The sequence below is a fragment of the Sinocyclocheilus grahami genome, unplaced genomic scaffold (genome assembly GCF_001515645.1).
Source record: "Sinocyclocheilus grahami isolate Dianchi unplaced genomic scaffold, SAMN03320097.WGS_v1.1 scaffold136.1, whole genome shotgun sequence".
In the NCBI taxonomy this organism is placed as follows: Eukaryota; Metazoa; Chordata; class Actinopteri; order Cypriniformes; family Cyprinidae; genus Sinocyclocheilus; species Sinocyclocheilus grahami.
In genome coordinates, this window is record NW_015505315.1 from 460284 (window position 1) to 476743 (window position 16460).

The 16460-nt window shown below is 37.8% G+C and overlaps 1 protein-coding gene across 3 annotated transcripts in view; it reads left to right on the top strand.

Annotated features, from left to right (window-relative positions):
* The window catches only part of LOC107591000 (extended synaptotagmin-2-like), a 45390-nt gene that overhangs the window by 12922 nt on the left and 16008 nt on the right, over window positions 1-16460 (top strand). For all 3 annotated transcript variants that reach the window (XM_016279982.1, XM_016279983.1, XM_016279984.1), the window contains exons 2-7: window positions 15-404; window positions 5256-5297; window positions 6338-6472; window positions 11319-11395; window positions 11483-11555; window positions 13078-13167. In XM_016279982.1, the coding sequence (XP_016135468.1) occupies window positions 15-404; window positions 5256-5297; window positions 6338-6472; window positions 11319-11395; window positions 11483-11555; window positions 13078-13167 (807 nt within the window). The remainder of the gene's footprint in view (window positions 1-14; window positions 405-5255; window positions 5298-6337; window positions 6473-11318; window positions 11396-11482; window positions 11556-13077; window positions 13168-16460) is intronic.

Below are 16460 nucleotides of genomic sequence, written 5' to 3' on the forward strand. Positions count from 1 at the left end.
CGTCCGCGCTGAACATGACAGAGGACATAATGACGGCTGTGCGCCGAAATCTTTCTCAAACAGCAGGTGCCTCGGGACAAAAGGATAGCGGACAAACTGAACCGACAAACGGGGCGATTCCTTCCTCCTCACCCGCGGAGCTGAGCCAGGACTCCGCGTCCTGCACCAGCGAACTGACGCGCACGTGGCTGCAGTTCGCCAAGACCTTCGTCGTTATCTTCCCCATATATGTCTTGGGTTATTTTGAGTTCAGTTTTAGTTGGCTTTTAATCGCCCTCACTATATTTTTCTTTTGGAAAAGAAACACTAGGTGTAAGAACACTAGGTTGAATAGAGCACTTTCGTTTTTTGAGCAAGAGGACACAGTTAAACAGGAGCTGGAGGCAACTGAGTTACCATCATGGGTGAGTTAAACTCGGCGTTCATTGATAACATTTAACTTGTTTCAAAACATCACAGAGAGCACGCTAGAAAGAACGGAAAACTAAGAGGGAGTTTATTTTTATTCTCTAAATTATAAAGCTGGACTAAAAAGACAGAATGGGTTGTCTTTAGTGGAATTTGATGAGATTGATGGACAACTTGTTTAGTTAGAAATTTGATAAACACAATATATTTTCTTGTTCAGAGTTGTTTTGCTTCATCCAGGTTTATTACATTAGGACATCTTGTTTGGTTTCAATGTTGTGTCCATTCAGCAAACTCTGAGTGCATGAAACATGACTAAGTTTGGATCCCAGCTGACCCCAGGCTGTCAGTCATGAGGCAGACCAAGACTTTTTGCCCTTTCGCCTGTGAAGGTGAACAGTGTTATTCCAAATGATGCAGCATGTGTCTCTGCCAATTTTCTGTCTATTTTTATCTTGTATATAAGCATTATCTTGAGCCTATGCTCATCATGGCTGGGATCAAAAGCCAAGTGCAACAAAGTAAATATATGTTATGTAATGAGATATTTTGACCTGACGGGTGAGGACCAAGGTCAGTCTGCGTAGTTGAAAATGAGGATTCACTGACCTGCAGTTTATAAAAATGTAACACTGCAGCATGTAAAACTGTAAATAACAATGAAGTAGTTAATTGTAATTACCTTACCATGTATGGCAAAAAAAACTGCATTATATGTAATTTTATTGTGAAATACTTTTGTTGATAAGGACATATGATTGTATTTTTCTTTACTTTTTTTCTGATTTTAACTGGGTGTGTTTTTAAAGTGTTAGATCCCCCCCCCAATAAATAAGTGGTCAATCAATATGGGATTTCCAATGATGGACACCCAAAGTGTCATATTAAGTGTAGTGTAGTGTTAGTCAGTTATCAGATACCTTTTCATTACATGGTCTCATAACGACCCACTACCATATCTACTTCATTTAGTCTTCAACTGCTCTGGAGCCTTAATCAAATTACATTCTGGCAGGAGTAAACTTGTCTGTGTGAGATTAGAAGTCTGTTGAACTGGTTTCTGCATTATATGTAATTTTATTGTGAAATACTTTTGTTAATAAGGACATATGATTGTATTTTTCTTTACTTTTTTTCACATTTTAACTGGGTGTGTTTTTAAAGTGTTAGATTCCCCCCCAATAAATAAGTGGTCAATCAATATGGGATTTCCAATGATGGACACCCAAAGTGTCATATTAAGTGTAGTGTAGTGTTAGTCAGTTATCAGATACATTTTCATTACATGGTCTCATACCGACCCACTACCATATCTACTTCATTTAGTCTTCAACTGCTCTGGAGCCTTAATCAAATTACATTCTGGCAGGAGTAAACTTGTCTGTGTGAGATTAGAAGTCTGTTGAACTGGTTTATGAGTTTGAAGTTGTTGTTGTTTTTTTAAAGAAAATATTTCACAACCGTGGTGTTATGGATTCTGTGATTATTCACATTTTGTGGTGCCATGCTTTTAAACCAAGAAGTATCTTTTGAAACACTGATGACTTGTTTGTCCAGTTTCTCTGTGGTCCCTGGAAAGTGTGTGATACCTGAAGAAAATATATTTTTTTTCTTGGTTCTCTGGAAGTGCTGTCTTAAATGACATGGGTCTATCTCTTGCCTAAAAGCTTCAAGCTTGCTACTAATGTCTAATTAAATGCATTGCAGAGTTCAAAGTATATACTGTTGCATCCATGTTACAAAATAAATATGTAAATGCATTTAAAAGCATTCTAATATATGCCAGTGATCACAAGCAAGTTTTTTTGAAACAGATAGGGACAAGCTTTTTTGAAACATCACAGAATATCACATTCTCATTCAATTATGTCACTGTCAAGAATCCATAGTCTTTACATCTCTATATTACTGTGGTAACTCTACAATCTGTTTCATCTCTAGACAGATTTTTTTTTAAAGGAGCATTCTCATAGATATCTGTCTATGGTCTTGTCGATGTTGAGAAATCCTCAGAGATCTCTAGTGACCATAGAAACACAGTTACCATGGGAACTTTCAGTGTCTTTCCCACATATCTTTAATACTAAACAAAATAGTCAGTATTCAATTTGGAGGGACACCCAAAGTCTAGTGCTGGGTGTAGTAGATCTAGCTGTGTCCAAACCTATTTGCCCTGATTGATGGTTATACTAGAATATGTCAGTAGGAGAGCTTGCTGAGGAAAGTGCTGTGCACCAACACTGTTTTGCGATTAAAATAAATTCAGAGTGATTGCACTGCAGACGGAAGTCCCACATCCCCATTTTGCCTCTTGAGATTACAATGTTACTTTTATAGGACATACAGAAGGAGGTTAGCCTTATGGGTGCCACAAACGCATTCTCTTTTCAGGCTGAGAGTGTTGTATTCTCAGGTAAACTGATGTGGCTTACCTGAGATTTTCCTTTCAGCTTTTGCTTAATGTCTTGGAGAGAAGCGTTTATGGTTTTGCAGCTGTGTTACCATAGTGATGAGATTCAAATGTGTCCTATACATTTGTTTTGCTTGTGTGTGGCATTTGTTTGTAATTTAAAGTTTCAGTTGTAAGATGTTAAATTACAGGGTCCTTTTGTGGTCAGTAAGTCTACATTCAGACAGGCAAAAGTGTCTGAAATCCTGTTTTTTTGTTTTGCTAATAGACTCAGATCTGGTTTTGTTTTTATAGCAATGTGAACAGCACAAACCACATGAAATCTGATCTTTTTCATTTTGGTTTAGGCCACTTTCGGTCATAAGTCAGAGGTCTGCTGCGACCTCAGTCTGAATGGTCATATCATAAATCATGAGAGTTTTATGATTAACATTCAATAAAAATTCTCAGTTAATGGGAGTCACTGCAAAGATTTTACATACCAGAATGTGGAAGAAAGCGGCAAAGCTATTCAGTGGAGAGAAAGTGAGTTGTTATAGAAGTATTACAGTTACAGCTCAACACAATCAAAACTTGAGGTAAGACTATATGAGGAAAAACTTTGCTCTCTTTCTCCTCATCCTTGTCCTCCCTATTGCCTGCTCACAAATTTGCTGGCTCTTGCTGCACATCATCTTATAAATGAATGCATAAACACTGACTTCAGTGGCCTCCACATTTACTTCTGTATGACAGTATGCTGTGTGATGTCTTTGCTATTCTTTTGTGCATGTGGGATCGTTCAGGACCAGTTCACACTTGAATCTGTTACAAATATGTGAATGTCCAAACAAAAAAATGCATCTGAGCAAAATAAGGCATGGAGTATCAACGTAGCCATAATCTCAGAAGTTCTTTGTGGCATCACAGTGCCAGTTGGGTGGAAAAAAATTGTGTTTTTGATACCTGATAAATTAAAGGGGTAGTTCACCCGATTCTGATTCTGACATAATTTACTAACCGCCATGTCATTCCTAGTCTCGGCCTCAAACGTCATGGCCATAGACCGCTGGCTGAACATCTGATGCATACGGCACACAAAATTGGAAACGCTTCGGGAGTTTCGAAGTCGTCATCTGATTGGTTAAATTATACAAGAATTCCGGGAGACATGCGTGTCGCGTTCTTTAACATTCCGCCTGGAAACAATGATGCCGTGACGCCAAACCCCCTCATGAAAGAAGAAATCCGTCGTGTTTACAACTGTGACAATGAGCACTTATCAGGATCATCTAAAAGCTGGATTTATAAAAGTACGTGAAACATGTAAAGTTCGCGGCATAGAATCTTTAAAATACGTCCAAGAGTTTTACACACCGGTCTGTTATTGTGGAGACATTTTCACGCCCCTAAACATGACGCAGCACAAAATGAAACGTTATTGCTTGCTTTACCTGTCAGCCATATGGCCTCTTGGGTGGTCCTTGGCCATTGAAAGTGTCCAAGGTTTCCAGACCTTCTGCCGTCAGTCTGAAGATCTGGCTATGCGAGAATGTCGTTTCAAACCTGTGTGACTTCTTTTTCTGTAAAACGCAAAAAAATATATTTTGAAGAAACTTTATTGTTCATATAATGATAGTCAGTGGGACCCCACATTTTTGTTGACCCCACAACAAAAATGCTGGACCCCAGTGATGTCATTGATTTTTATTGTATGGCACTGCTTTAGAAATGGAAAAAAGTGCAGTGTTGGTGTATCATCTTGCTCCCGGTCACCGTGATTTTGCCAAGTATAAGACACGTTCCAAGATCAACATCTTTTGTTGATCTTGGATCAACATTACTGTCCAAAAATATAGACTTAACCCAATCCCTACCCCTAAACCTAACCCTACCCAGAATGTATTCCTAAAATTATAGTGAAATGATAGCTGATTAACACGGGTGTAGAAGCACCTAACCATGATTGTAAGCCTAAAACAGATATTTCCTGAAAAATGATCCCTCAATTCTGATTGGTTGATTGGATGTTGTTCCAGGAACATGTTGTATTTGGTGAAATCACGGTCACCCTTGGTCCCTCCCACTGCATGAAACAAATGCAGGCTAAGCATTTTACGCTTACAGGGATTTGACTGCAGCTATGCTCATCCCTGACCCTATTGCTCTACATATAGACATGATAATACCACTGAAGTGAAAGAAAAGGAGAGAATACACATGGGCGCCATTTTTTGGTATAGAGAACCTTTCACATGTTTAGACAGGAAGTCTTTTTATTTTGTCATACATTGAATTATAATTTTTTATGCCATCTGTTAACCAAGAATGTGCATGTGTGTAATAGCCTGAGGGGTTTCTTCAAAGACACCGCAGCACATTTACAGCACATTTACAGAAGCAGTCTTGTTCCCTCTCTCTTTTATTAATATGATATAATTGTCTATCTCTCCACCAGGTTCATTATCCAGATGTGGAGAGAGTTGAGTGGCTAAATAAGGTGAGAGAATTATTAGATAATAATTGCCTGTTTCTTAATAATTTCTAAGTAATCATAATCCAGCACTCTCGTATACATGCATGGGTCTGCAGTCAATATTCTGGAATCTGATACTCTCTCGCTCTCTATGTGGGGGGAGGGGGGGGGGGACATTGGTTGTACACTGGTGCTATAATCCAGTGTGCTTTGCTCATGTTACACTACACGTAGCAACCATTTTCACCCTCTGTGTCAAAATCAGTGGCTTTTTAAAATATTCATTATACATATACATTCAGTGGCTCACAGCCTTCAAAAACATGCCGGATTTGAATATTTCATTAACATTTTGCCCAGCGGTGTAATTTATGTGCCTGAATGGCCTCATGCTTCTGCAAAGAATGTCTGCAACATTCAAAATCATGCAAAACTATTTACATGAAACACTGCAGAATCACTGATGTTTTTAAACATGACAAAACTGAGAAGGATAAAAACTCTCACAGTACTGTATCATACTAATATTACAACCTAAACTTTCACACATGCATTTTAAAGCTCATACATGTGATATAATTAATTCTGTCTCTTTTTCATTATTTGACTATCTACATCGCTAACTTATTTCAAAGGTTTTAGATGTTATTTCTTTGCTCTCAGACATGGTATCCTACATTAATTTTTTTAATATTTCTGTTTGTGCCTTCCCAGTATGGCTACCTGTTCTGTTGTCATGGAGAATAGTTTCCAAATGCCTGGAGTATTTACACTTAGTCAAGTTACAACATGTCCTCTAGCCTTTTAAATGAAAACTGTGAACCTTGTGTCACAACCTTGTTGTGGAAAAATGTGTTGTACACACACTGAAGATTTTGTTTTTAGCAAATGTAGTCAAGAGGGTATAAAACAACAGTTAAACTTTTCTGATAACTAACGAGTTTCAGAGCAGCTTATTTATCATACTTAAGTCAGTAATAGTAAGAAATTAAGATGCCTTAAGTGCCTCAGTTTACTCAGTTGCATAGTACTGAGCAGGTACTTTTTTGAACTTTGCCTTTCAGACAGTGAAACAGATGTGGCCTTACGTGTGTCAGTTTGTGGAGAAGCTGTTTAAAGAAACAATCGAGCCAGCAATCAAAGAAGCCAATGCCCACCTCAGTACATTCAGCTTCACCAAGATCGATCTCGGCGATAAGGTATGTATGCGTACAGAGTTCTCACTGCCTATAAAAATTAAATGCTTACAAAGTGCATCCTATTAGAGAACATGCAAATCTTTGTTCATGATGTTTAATATAACATCAGTCATACTGCCTTGTATTTTATGGAGCTATGGCCCAGTCTGGCTCACACTGTATAGACACCAACATATTGCATACACCTTTTTTTGGCTCCTTTCTCTCTCAGTCAGCTTGTGATTTAACATATCCAGTTATTCAGCCAAGAGCGAAATCTTGAAAGGGAATAACATCAGTTTTGTCACCATGGCTGTGCAGTGAGTCCACATGCGGCCACATTTTGTGGTTTTGCTCAGACAGATGACATGAGTCTCCACCTCTTCTCCACATTATTTCCTGAACTAACCACTGTCCCTAATAATAATTATTATTATTAGTTCTTTTAAATTAAAAAATCAGTAGGCATTGCTTAGCTCATTCACTTAATAAACCTCAATATAGGCGCAATGGATTTTATTGCTATATAAATATTTTAGCGATATTTTATGTTGTGAAGGATAGGCACAATTGAAGTATGGAATGGCAGTGTTTTTAACAATTCAAGTACATGCTATTGCACTCCACCAAAGAAGGTTTTCTGTTGTAATTATTTAATTATATATTTATAATTATTTATTTTTAGTGTAGTTCACCTAGACATTTGTTGTTCTTTTTTTGTACATAAATTATATTTTATATATATAAAATATAATTTTATGATCTCTAACTTTCGATGGCCAATAATTCGATTTATACATCTACCCATTTTAAGATTAGCTGCACAGCAAATGTGTTCAACTATCCTGAAGTGATTTTGTCAATCTGTACTACACTTAACTTTATTTCGTGGTTACAAAAGAGGTTACATCTGTATATTTTCACACACAGTGATTTGATTGATTTCTTTCCCAAATTGCATTGACCAATGTTTCAGGAGTTTATGACACGGAATAATATGCTTATATTAATACAGTTCAGCATGCGCGCCCTTTTTACTGAAAATAAACAGCACAGATGATGTTCTGGGGTACTCTCCAAAATGGCGGAAGACAGTAACTCGGGGAGAAGAACTGCTGAATAAATTATTATTTACATTTAGTCATTTAGCAGACACTTTTATCCAAAGCCACTTACAAATGAGGACAATAAAAGCAGTCAAAACTAACAAAAGAGCAACAATATATAAGTGCAAATGACAAGTCTCGGTTAGCCTAACGCAGTACACGTAGCAAGGTGTATATATATTTATATATTATACACACACAAACAAAGAAAAACAAGTAGATAGAATAGAAAAAATAGAAAGCTAGTGTTTGTTTTTTGTTGTTTTTTAAATAAAGTATAGATCTAGATAAAGTATAATTGAAATAGAATAGAAAGTGTTAGAGTTAGAGGGTCAAATAAAGGTGGAACAGATGTTTTTAGTCGTTTCTTGAAGATGGTTAAGGACTCAGCTGCTCGGATTGATTTGGGCAGGTCATTCCACCAGGAGGGAACAGTTAGTGAAAAAGTCAGTGAAAGTGATTTTGTGCCTCTTTTAGATGGCACAATAATACGCCGTTCACTTGCAGAATGCAAGCGTCTAGAGGGTACTCTGAAGTAATGAATTTAGGTAAATGGGTGCAGAGCCAGTGGTGGTTTTGTAGGCAAACATTAATGCCTTGAATTTAATGTGAGCAGCTACTGGTAGCCAGTGCAAATTGATGAACAGAGGTGTGACATGTGTTCTTTTCGGCTCCAAGGTTTCTAGCTGTTTTTGAAGGAGTTATGGTTCATGAGCCTAACTGGATGGTGAAATTTTGATAAAGTGATGGGTTTGTTGAAACCACAAGCAGTTCTGTTTTAGCCAGGTTGAGTTGAAGGTGATGGTCCATCATCCAACAAGAAATGTCTGTTAGACATGCTGAGATGCGAGCAGCTATCATCGGATCATCAGGATGGAATGAGAGGTAGAGTTGAGTGTCATCAGCATAGCAGTGATATGAAAAGCCATGTTTCTGAATGACAGAACCTAGTGATGCCATGTAGACAGAGAAGAGAAGTGGTCCAACTGAGCCCTGAGGCACCCCAATAGCTAGATGTTGTGACTTGGACACCTCACCTCTCCAAGATACCTTGAAGAACCTATCTGAGAGGTAAGACTCAAACCACTGGCGTGCGGTTCCTGAGATGCCATTTTCCAATAGGGTTGAGAGGAGAATCTGGTATTAGAATCTGTATTATTGTTTTCTTTGCACACAAAAAGTATTCTCGTAGCTTCGTAAAATTATAGTTGAACCCCTGATGTCACATGGACTATTTTACAGGTGTCCTTGCTATGTTTCTTTGCGTTGATCATAGTATTGCTGTCTATGGAGGGTCAGAGAGCTCTCAGATTCCATCAAAAATATCTTAATTTGTGTTCCGAAGATGAACGAAGGTCTTATGGGTTGGGAGCAACATGAGGGCGAGTAATTAAATGATAGAATTTTCATTTTTGGGTGAACTAACCCTTTAACCCTGCCTGGTTTACATATTTCAAATGATTAACAGTTAAAAACAATCGTTAGAAACTTAGAAAAGTAATCAAAAAAGGTAATTACTTTAGCATTTACATTTTAAATGGGGTCACTTGTAATCTGTAATCCATTTCATTTCCAAAGTAACCTTCCCAACACTGGAAAAGACTGTGCTTCAGCAGACGAGTCAAGTCAAGTCACCTTTATTTATATAGCGCTTTTAACAATACAGATTGTGTCAAAGCAACTGAACAGCATTAATTAGGAAAATAGTGTGTCAATAATGCAAAATGACAATAGTAAACACTAATTTTTCAGTTAAAGACAGTTCATCATTGAATTCAGTGATGTCAACATCCAGCTCAGTTTAAATTAATATCGGGAGCAACATGAGGGCGAGTAATTAAATGATAGAATTTTCATTTTTGGGTGAACTAACCCTTTAACCCTGCCTGGTTTACATATTTCAAATGATTAACAGTCGTAAGAAACAATCGTTAGAAACTTAGAAAAGTAATCAAAAAAGGTAATTACTTTAGCATTTACATTTTAAATGGGGTCACTTGTAATCCATTTCATTTCCAAAGTAACCTTCCCAACACTGGAAAAGACTGTGCTTCAGCAGACGAGTCAAGTCAAGTCACCTTTATTTATATAGCGCTTTTAACAATACAGATTGTGTCAAAGCAACTGAACAGCATTAATTAGGAAAATAGTGTGTCAATAATGCAAAATGACAATAGTAAACACTAATTTTTCAGTTAAAGACTTCAGTGATGTCAGCATCCAGCTCAGTTTAAATAATATCTTTGCAATCATGTCAACGATATCGCTGGAAATGAAGTGTCCCCAACTAAGCAAGCCAGAGGCGACAGCGGCAAGGAACCAAAACTCCATCGGTGACAGAATGGAGAAAAAACCTTGGGAGAAACCAGGCTCAGTCGGGGGGCCAGTTCTCCTCTGACCAGATGAAACCACCAGGTTGATCCATGCTTTAGCAAAGTTAGATTGTGCAGAGGACTCATCTGGTTGCCGTGGTCTTGTCCCGATGGCCGTCAATTTCAATTAAAAATCAATTTAAGACGTAATAAAACAGTTGATGAACAATATTAACAGCAATTATTATTATTCATACAACTCTGCAAATGTAACTAAGCATTAATTCAAAAGCCTCTCTAAACAGTTCATTGTGAAAATCATGTATTTGGCTAATGCAGCCAATGCCATTATTGTTACGGGGTGAACAAGATGTGAGACGTGCGGATCCATCTGCAAAACTTTTATTTAAAGGTGTGGTCATAAAAACAGGCAAGGTTGTGACGATGGCAAACAGGTATATTGAGGGCAAGACAAAAGAGTAATCCAAACCGGGTGCAAGTCAGTCGACAGCGAACATTATCCAGAGGGCTTGACAAGAAGGGAAATCCAATAACACTAGCAGTAGTCCAGGCGAGGTGCAAACACAGTCCGAAACAGCAGGCAAAGGGTTAATCCAAGATAAACAGGCAAAAATCAGGTAACACAGGAAAGCAGGCAAGACAAGACTAGGCACTAAGGGCTAGAAACTAGGGCAGGAAACTGACTCCGTAATGTGCTACCACTAGGAGAGCGATAAACGCAAACAATACTCAGCGTTGCATGGTGGTGTGAGACTGATTTACATAGTGTGTTTTATTGGTAGCAGCTGTGTGTGATTGGTTTCAGGTGAGCTTGTGATTAGTGCAATGGGGTATGGGAAATGTAGTCCAGGGTGATGTGTAACAGTCTGTGTGGTGTGAGAGTCAATATCATGGGAGGGCGACCTCTGGTGGCAAGTGGATGGAAGTTCATGGACCGGATTCGTAACAATTATACCCTGCTAGGGCATGAAACATCCATGCATTGTGTTTTCTTTTATACAGCAAGTAAAATTTCTAAACAAATAAACAGTTTACATCATTTTTTCCCAGAGAAAATGTATAAATAAGAAGATTGAAGGTCAATACACTATAATTTCTTACACTATAAATATATCAATAAATTGATCTAGTTAGTCTGTAAAACTATGTTTCATTCAAAGACTGCGTACGTAATTTGCAGTGTAAGACCATCATTTTATTGAATATAAGACATTGCTTAACTACTTAACACTAAAACAACATTGCACTAAAAAGCTATATATTGCATCAGGAGTAGGAAGGTTGACATAAGAAATTTAAACCTTTTGGAAAAGCTGACCAGCTGTCAGATGGAAATAGTTTATGTTGTCAGGGCTCTGTGGAGGAATGCATGCTGGTTAAAGAAATGTCAACCCCCTGACGGGGCATCTGTGCTCATCTTTGTCACAGCCTCTCAGAATCAATGGGATCAAAGTTTACTCTGAGAACGTGGACAAACGGCAGATCATCATGGACCTTCAGATCAGGTGACATCACATAATATATGCTATGCTGACATCTTTTGATCTTTTATTTAACTTTTCTGGTTTTAATATTTCTCTTTCCTTTTATAGCTATGTTGGAAATACTGAAATCGATGTGGATGTCAAAAGGTACTACTGTAGAGCAGGGATCAAAAGTATACAGGTATATTGTTATATATTCTCATAAAACATTGATAGTGTGATATTCTCTGCTCTTGTGCCGCATACAGCAGTAGGATTGCACTGTTATTTGTTCACAACAGATACACAGCAGCTCTGTTATGTATGGCATCTTCCATTGAGTTTGTCTCCATGAGCCAATGGATTATGTTAGCCAAGGCCAGAGAGTTAATTTGTTGGATACAGGGAAGCTCTTTCCTATATTGTGAAGCAACCACGTGTTTCATGGAAGGAATCCATTCGACTGTAGAACGGAGCCTATTTTTATTTTTTACAGAAAGGGTGTGTGTGTATTTATAGGGAGGCGTGTAACCAAATACTAAAATGCCCTTTTACTGTTTGTAGTGCATGATCAGATATATACACACATGCTCACACAATGACCGTTTTGTACATGATTTATGGACTTATTTCATTCTGTCGCATTAAATGCATAGCAGATTAAACTCCCTGTGTGACAGCATGCTGTGTTTATGTATGATGTATTTTTTACTATATGTCAAGGAGGTCTATAATACCTGAAGAGAGCTGTTAGCATTCCCATTCATCTCTACGATAGTTACACAGGGCAGTCTGAGGCTGCTTGCTTTATGGAAACTTGGTTCCAGAAAAAAATTGCACATTTCATGGCTTTAAGAGCCCTTATTATATAATTAGCCACTGGCAAAAGATCTTCAATAATATAATAAACATTTTAATGAAACTTTGTGTTTTACATGTCACGAAATTCAAATTAGTGAGTAAGGTGGGGCAAGTTTATTTATATAACACCTTTCACACACAAATTGCAATTCAAAGTGCTTTACTTACAAATAAGAAAGAAATAAAAATAGAGTAAGAAAACAAGTAAGAAAAATCATCAGAAAAAGCAGTTCATATATACACTGACTGACCTTGTATAACCTCTTCCACATATTATGATTAAGGACTACTTGAGACAGGGCATTCCCTTGAGTTATTTGTTCTCATTAGCAGCTCTTTGGTAATGGATGATTGTTCAAAACAGAAACTCATAATTCTGTTGTGAAGGTGAAATGTCTATTACAGAGCATGTAAGAATGCTGTCAGAAGCAAAATAATAAATGCATCAGTGTCAGGATCCTGAAACACTCATCATCAGCCTAGGGCACACAGTGGTTAGATTGACAGCGCTGCTCTCTCACGCCAAAAATCTTTTTCTCATTTTCCAGAAAAGAATATCCATCCTTAGAAGGAAAATAAGACAGATATTAAGAAAACACAGTTCTGTCATTCTATTTGAGGTCTCCAAGGCTGATGAAGTGGGTTGTTCCTAATTAAGGCAGCAATGCTTTCATTAATATAATCTGGTGAATGCCAATTTTATTTTATTTGTTAGCTTTTTTAATTGAGAATATTTCATATTGCCTTAATTGGAGTAAGGTACACACCGAACCTCTTGTGAGAATACTTACCAGTGTTTCAAAATGTAATGTGATGTGTCTGTCAATTTCTCTGTGTATGTGCTTGGCCGCATGTATGAATAGCTACATGGAGTTCTGCGGGTGATTCTTGAGCCACTTTTGGGGAATATGCCGCTGGTTGGTGCTCTTTCCCTCTTCTTCCTCAAGAAGCCAGTGAGTTTACGAGCAATTTATTTCTACCTTGATAATATTGTCTGTATTTTTGCCTGATGAAGACTGAAGTTGCTTTGTTTCTGATGAAGTCTGGAACTGTAATATAAGTGTGTGGACATGTATTCCCTTTTTCACTTTTGCTGCCTCTTGTCCTGCACCTATGTTTAACTTGGATTTGAATGTGAGCATTTTCCCCAAAAATATATATTTTGCCACAGCATACAAAGGAGCATTGTCTCTGAAATGCTGTTATTTGCAGTTATTGCAAATTATATGTTATACAGCATAATGAGATACAGCTCTTGAAATTGTTTGTATATATATATATATATATATATATATCTTTAGGAGATGCTTTTTGTACAAACTTAAATGTGAATAAATATGTTTATATTGTACATACAAAGTCATGGGTGAGTGTTAGGGAGAAAGGATTTTAAGGAAAGAGTGTCTTAAGGATATCTGATGAGACAGCTATCAGATAAGATTGTGAATGCTGAAAGAAGATAAGGCATAAGATCAGAAGTCAGTGTGGAATTTGAGTGGGCAGTGACTTGGTTCTTGTTAAACAGCAGGAAATATTTGAACTTTTCAAAGTACATCATAGAGTCCTAGTAATGAGTGCATGCAGAAGACATCTAGAAAGAATTAGTTTTACTTCCATCAGCTACATGTTGCGGTCAGTCCAAGGGCAGCTGAATGACTTTGAGATATATCTACAGATGTTGTAGAAATGGAGAGATGTTTTTTATTTCTAAATATTGTAGGCCTATGTGTTGTTACTGTATTAGAATTGTGTGGGAATTAGTATGGAAGTACATATACACAATACAAGTAATTATGTTTCTGGGCATTGTTTAATATTAAAGTGTATAATCCACCCAAACTACTCACTTTCATGTTGTTGTTGTTGTTGTTGTTGTTTTTTCTGTGGTACATGATTGAAGATATATTGAAGAATGTTGAGAACCAAACAGCATTGGATCCCAATGACTTCCATTGTATGGACATATTCGGAGACATTTCTCAGAATATCTTTTTTTATGTTCCACGAAAGAATGTTATACAATGTTATAAGAAGGTGATGACAGAATTGTTATTGAACTATCCCTTTAATGTGCTCATAAAACCACAAAGATCGTCCTTGACCTCGACCAACCATATTTTTTTCCATGCACTCCATGAAGTCAACTTTAATGGCCTATGAAGGATATTTGATCATTTTCAAGATGCATTTGACATGAGGTCAGTTAATCGAGGAAGGGTATCCTCAATCACTGCAGCAGATCCAACGGCAATGACACATATAAGAACTTTGGGGAGTTGGAAAACTGTGTCAAAGCAGCTTTACAGTATCAAATAGGAAAATAGTGTGTCAATGCAAAAGGACACTCTTTTTCAGTTAAAGGCAGTTCATCATTGAATTCAGTGATGTCATCATCCAGCTCAGTTCAGTTTAAATAGTATCTTTGCAATCATTTGCAATCAAGTCGACAATATCCCTGGAAATTAAGTGTCCCCAACTAAGCAAGCCAGAGGCGACAGCGGCAAGGACCCAAAACTCCATCGGTGACAGAATGGAGAAAAAACCTTGGGAGAAACCAGGCTCAGTCGGGGGGCCAGTTTCCTCTGGCCAGACGAAACCACCAGGTTGATCCATGCTTTAGCAAAGTTAGATTGTGCAGAGGACTCATCTGGTTGCTGTGGTCTTGTCCCGATGGCCGTCTAGGAGACGAGGTCTTCACTAGGGATCCGTCTCTGGGGCTCATGGTTGTCCTGGTCTCCGCTGAAATTCAGGGCTGTAGAGGTCGTCTCTAGGTGCTGATCCACCATCTGGGCTGGATACGGACTGGATCTGGTGGCTACAGTGACCTCGGAATTAGAAAGAAACGGACTAATATTAGCGTTGATGCCATTCTTCTTACGATGTAACAAGTAAATTGTGTGTTATTGGAAGTGTTCCCGGTTCCGGTTGACCTAATTAATGCAGCCTAACAATCCTTTAACAGATTTGAGTAATAGTGTTATGTATAAGCCAGGTTAAAGAGATGGGTCTTTAATCTAGATTTAAACTGACAGAGTGTGTTTGCCTCCCGAACAGTGTTAGGTAGATTATTCCAGAGTTTGGGCGCTAAATAGGAAAAGGATCTGCTGCCCGCAGTCGATTTTGATATTCTAGGTATTATCAAATAGCCAGAGTTTTGAGAGCGCAGCGGACATGGAGGACTATAATACGATAAGAGCTCGCTCAAGTACTGAGGTGCTAAACCATTCAGGGCTTTATAAGTAATTAGCAATATTTTAAAATCTATACAATGTTTAATAGGGAACCAGTGCAGTGTTGACAGAACCGGACTAATATGGTCATAATTCCTGGCTCTAGTAAGAACTATAGTTGCTGCATTTTGGCCCAGCTGGTGTTTGTTCATTAAGCATGCAGAACAACAACCCAATAAAGCATTACAATAATCTAACCTTGAGGTTATGAACGCATGAATTAACGTTTCTGCATTAGACATTGAGAGCATAGGTCACAATTTAGATATATTTTTGAGATGGAAAAATGCAGTTTTACAAGTGCTAGAAACGTGGCTTTCGAAGGAAAGATTGCAATCAAAAAGCACACCTAGGTTCCTAACTGATGATGAAGAATTGACAGAGTAGTCATCTAGTGTTAGACAGTGTTCTAGGTTATTACATGCAGAAGTTTTAGGTCCGATAATTAACACCTCTGTTTTTTCAGAATTTAGCAGTAAGAAATTACTCGTCATCCAGTTTTTTATATCGACGTTCTGTTCGTTTTTCAAATTGGTATGTTTCGCCGGGCCGTGAAGAAATATAGAGCTGAGAGTCATCAGCATAACAGTGAAAGTTAACACCATGTTTCCTGATGATATCTCCCAAGGGTAACATGTAAAGCGTGAAACGTAACGGCCCTAGTACTGAGCCTTGAGGTACTCCGTACTGCACTTGTGATCGATATGATACCTCTTCATTTACTGCTACGAATTGATGGCGGTCAGATAAGTACGATTTGAACCATGCTAATGCACTTCCACTAATGCCAACAAAGTTTTCTAGTCTATTCAAAAGAATGTTGTGGTCGATAGTGTTGAATGCAGCGCTAAGATCCAGTAGCACTAATAGAGAGAAACAACCATGATCAGATGATAAGAGCAGGTAATTTGTAACTAATGAGAGCAGCCTCAGCACTATGATACGGTTTAAATCCTGACTGTAAATGCTCACAGATACCATTTTTCTCTACGAAGGAATATAATTGTGAGGATACT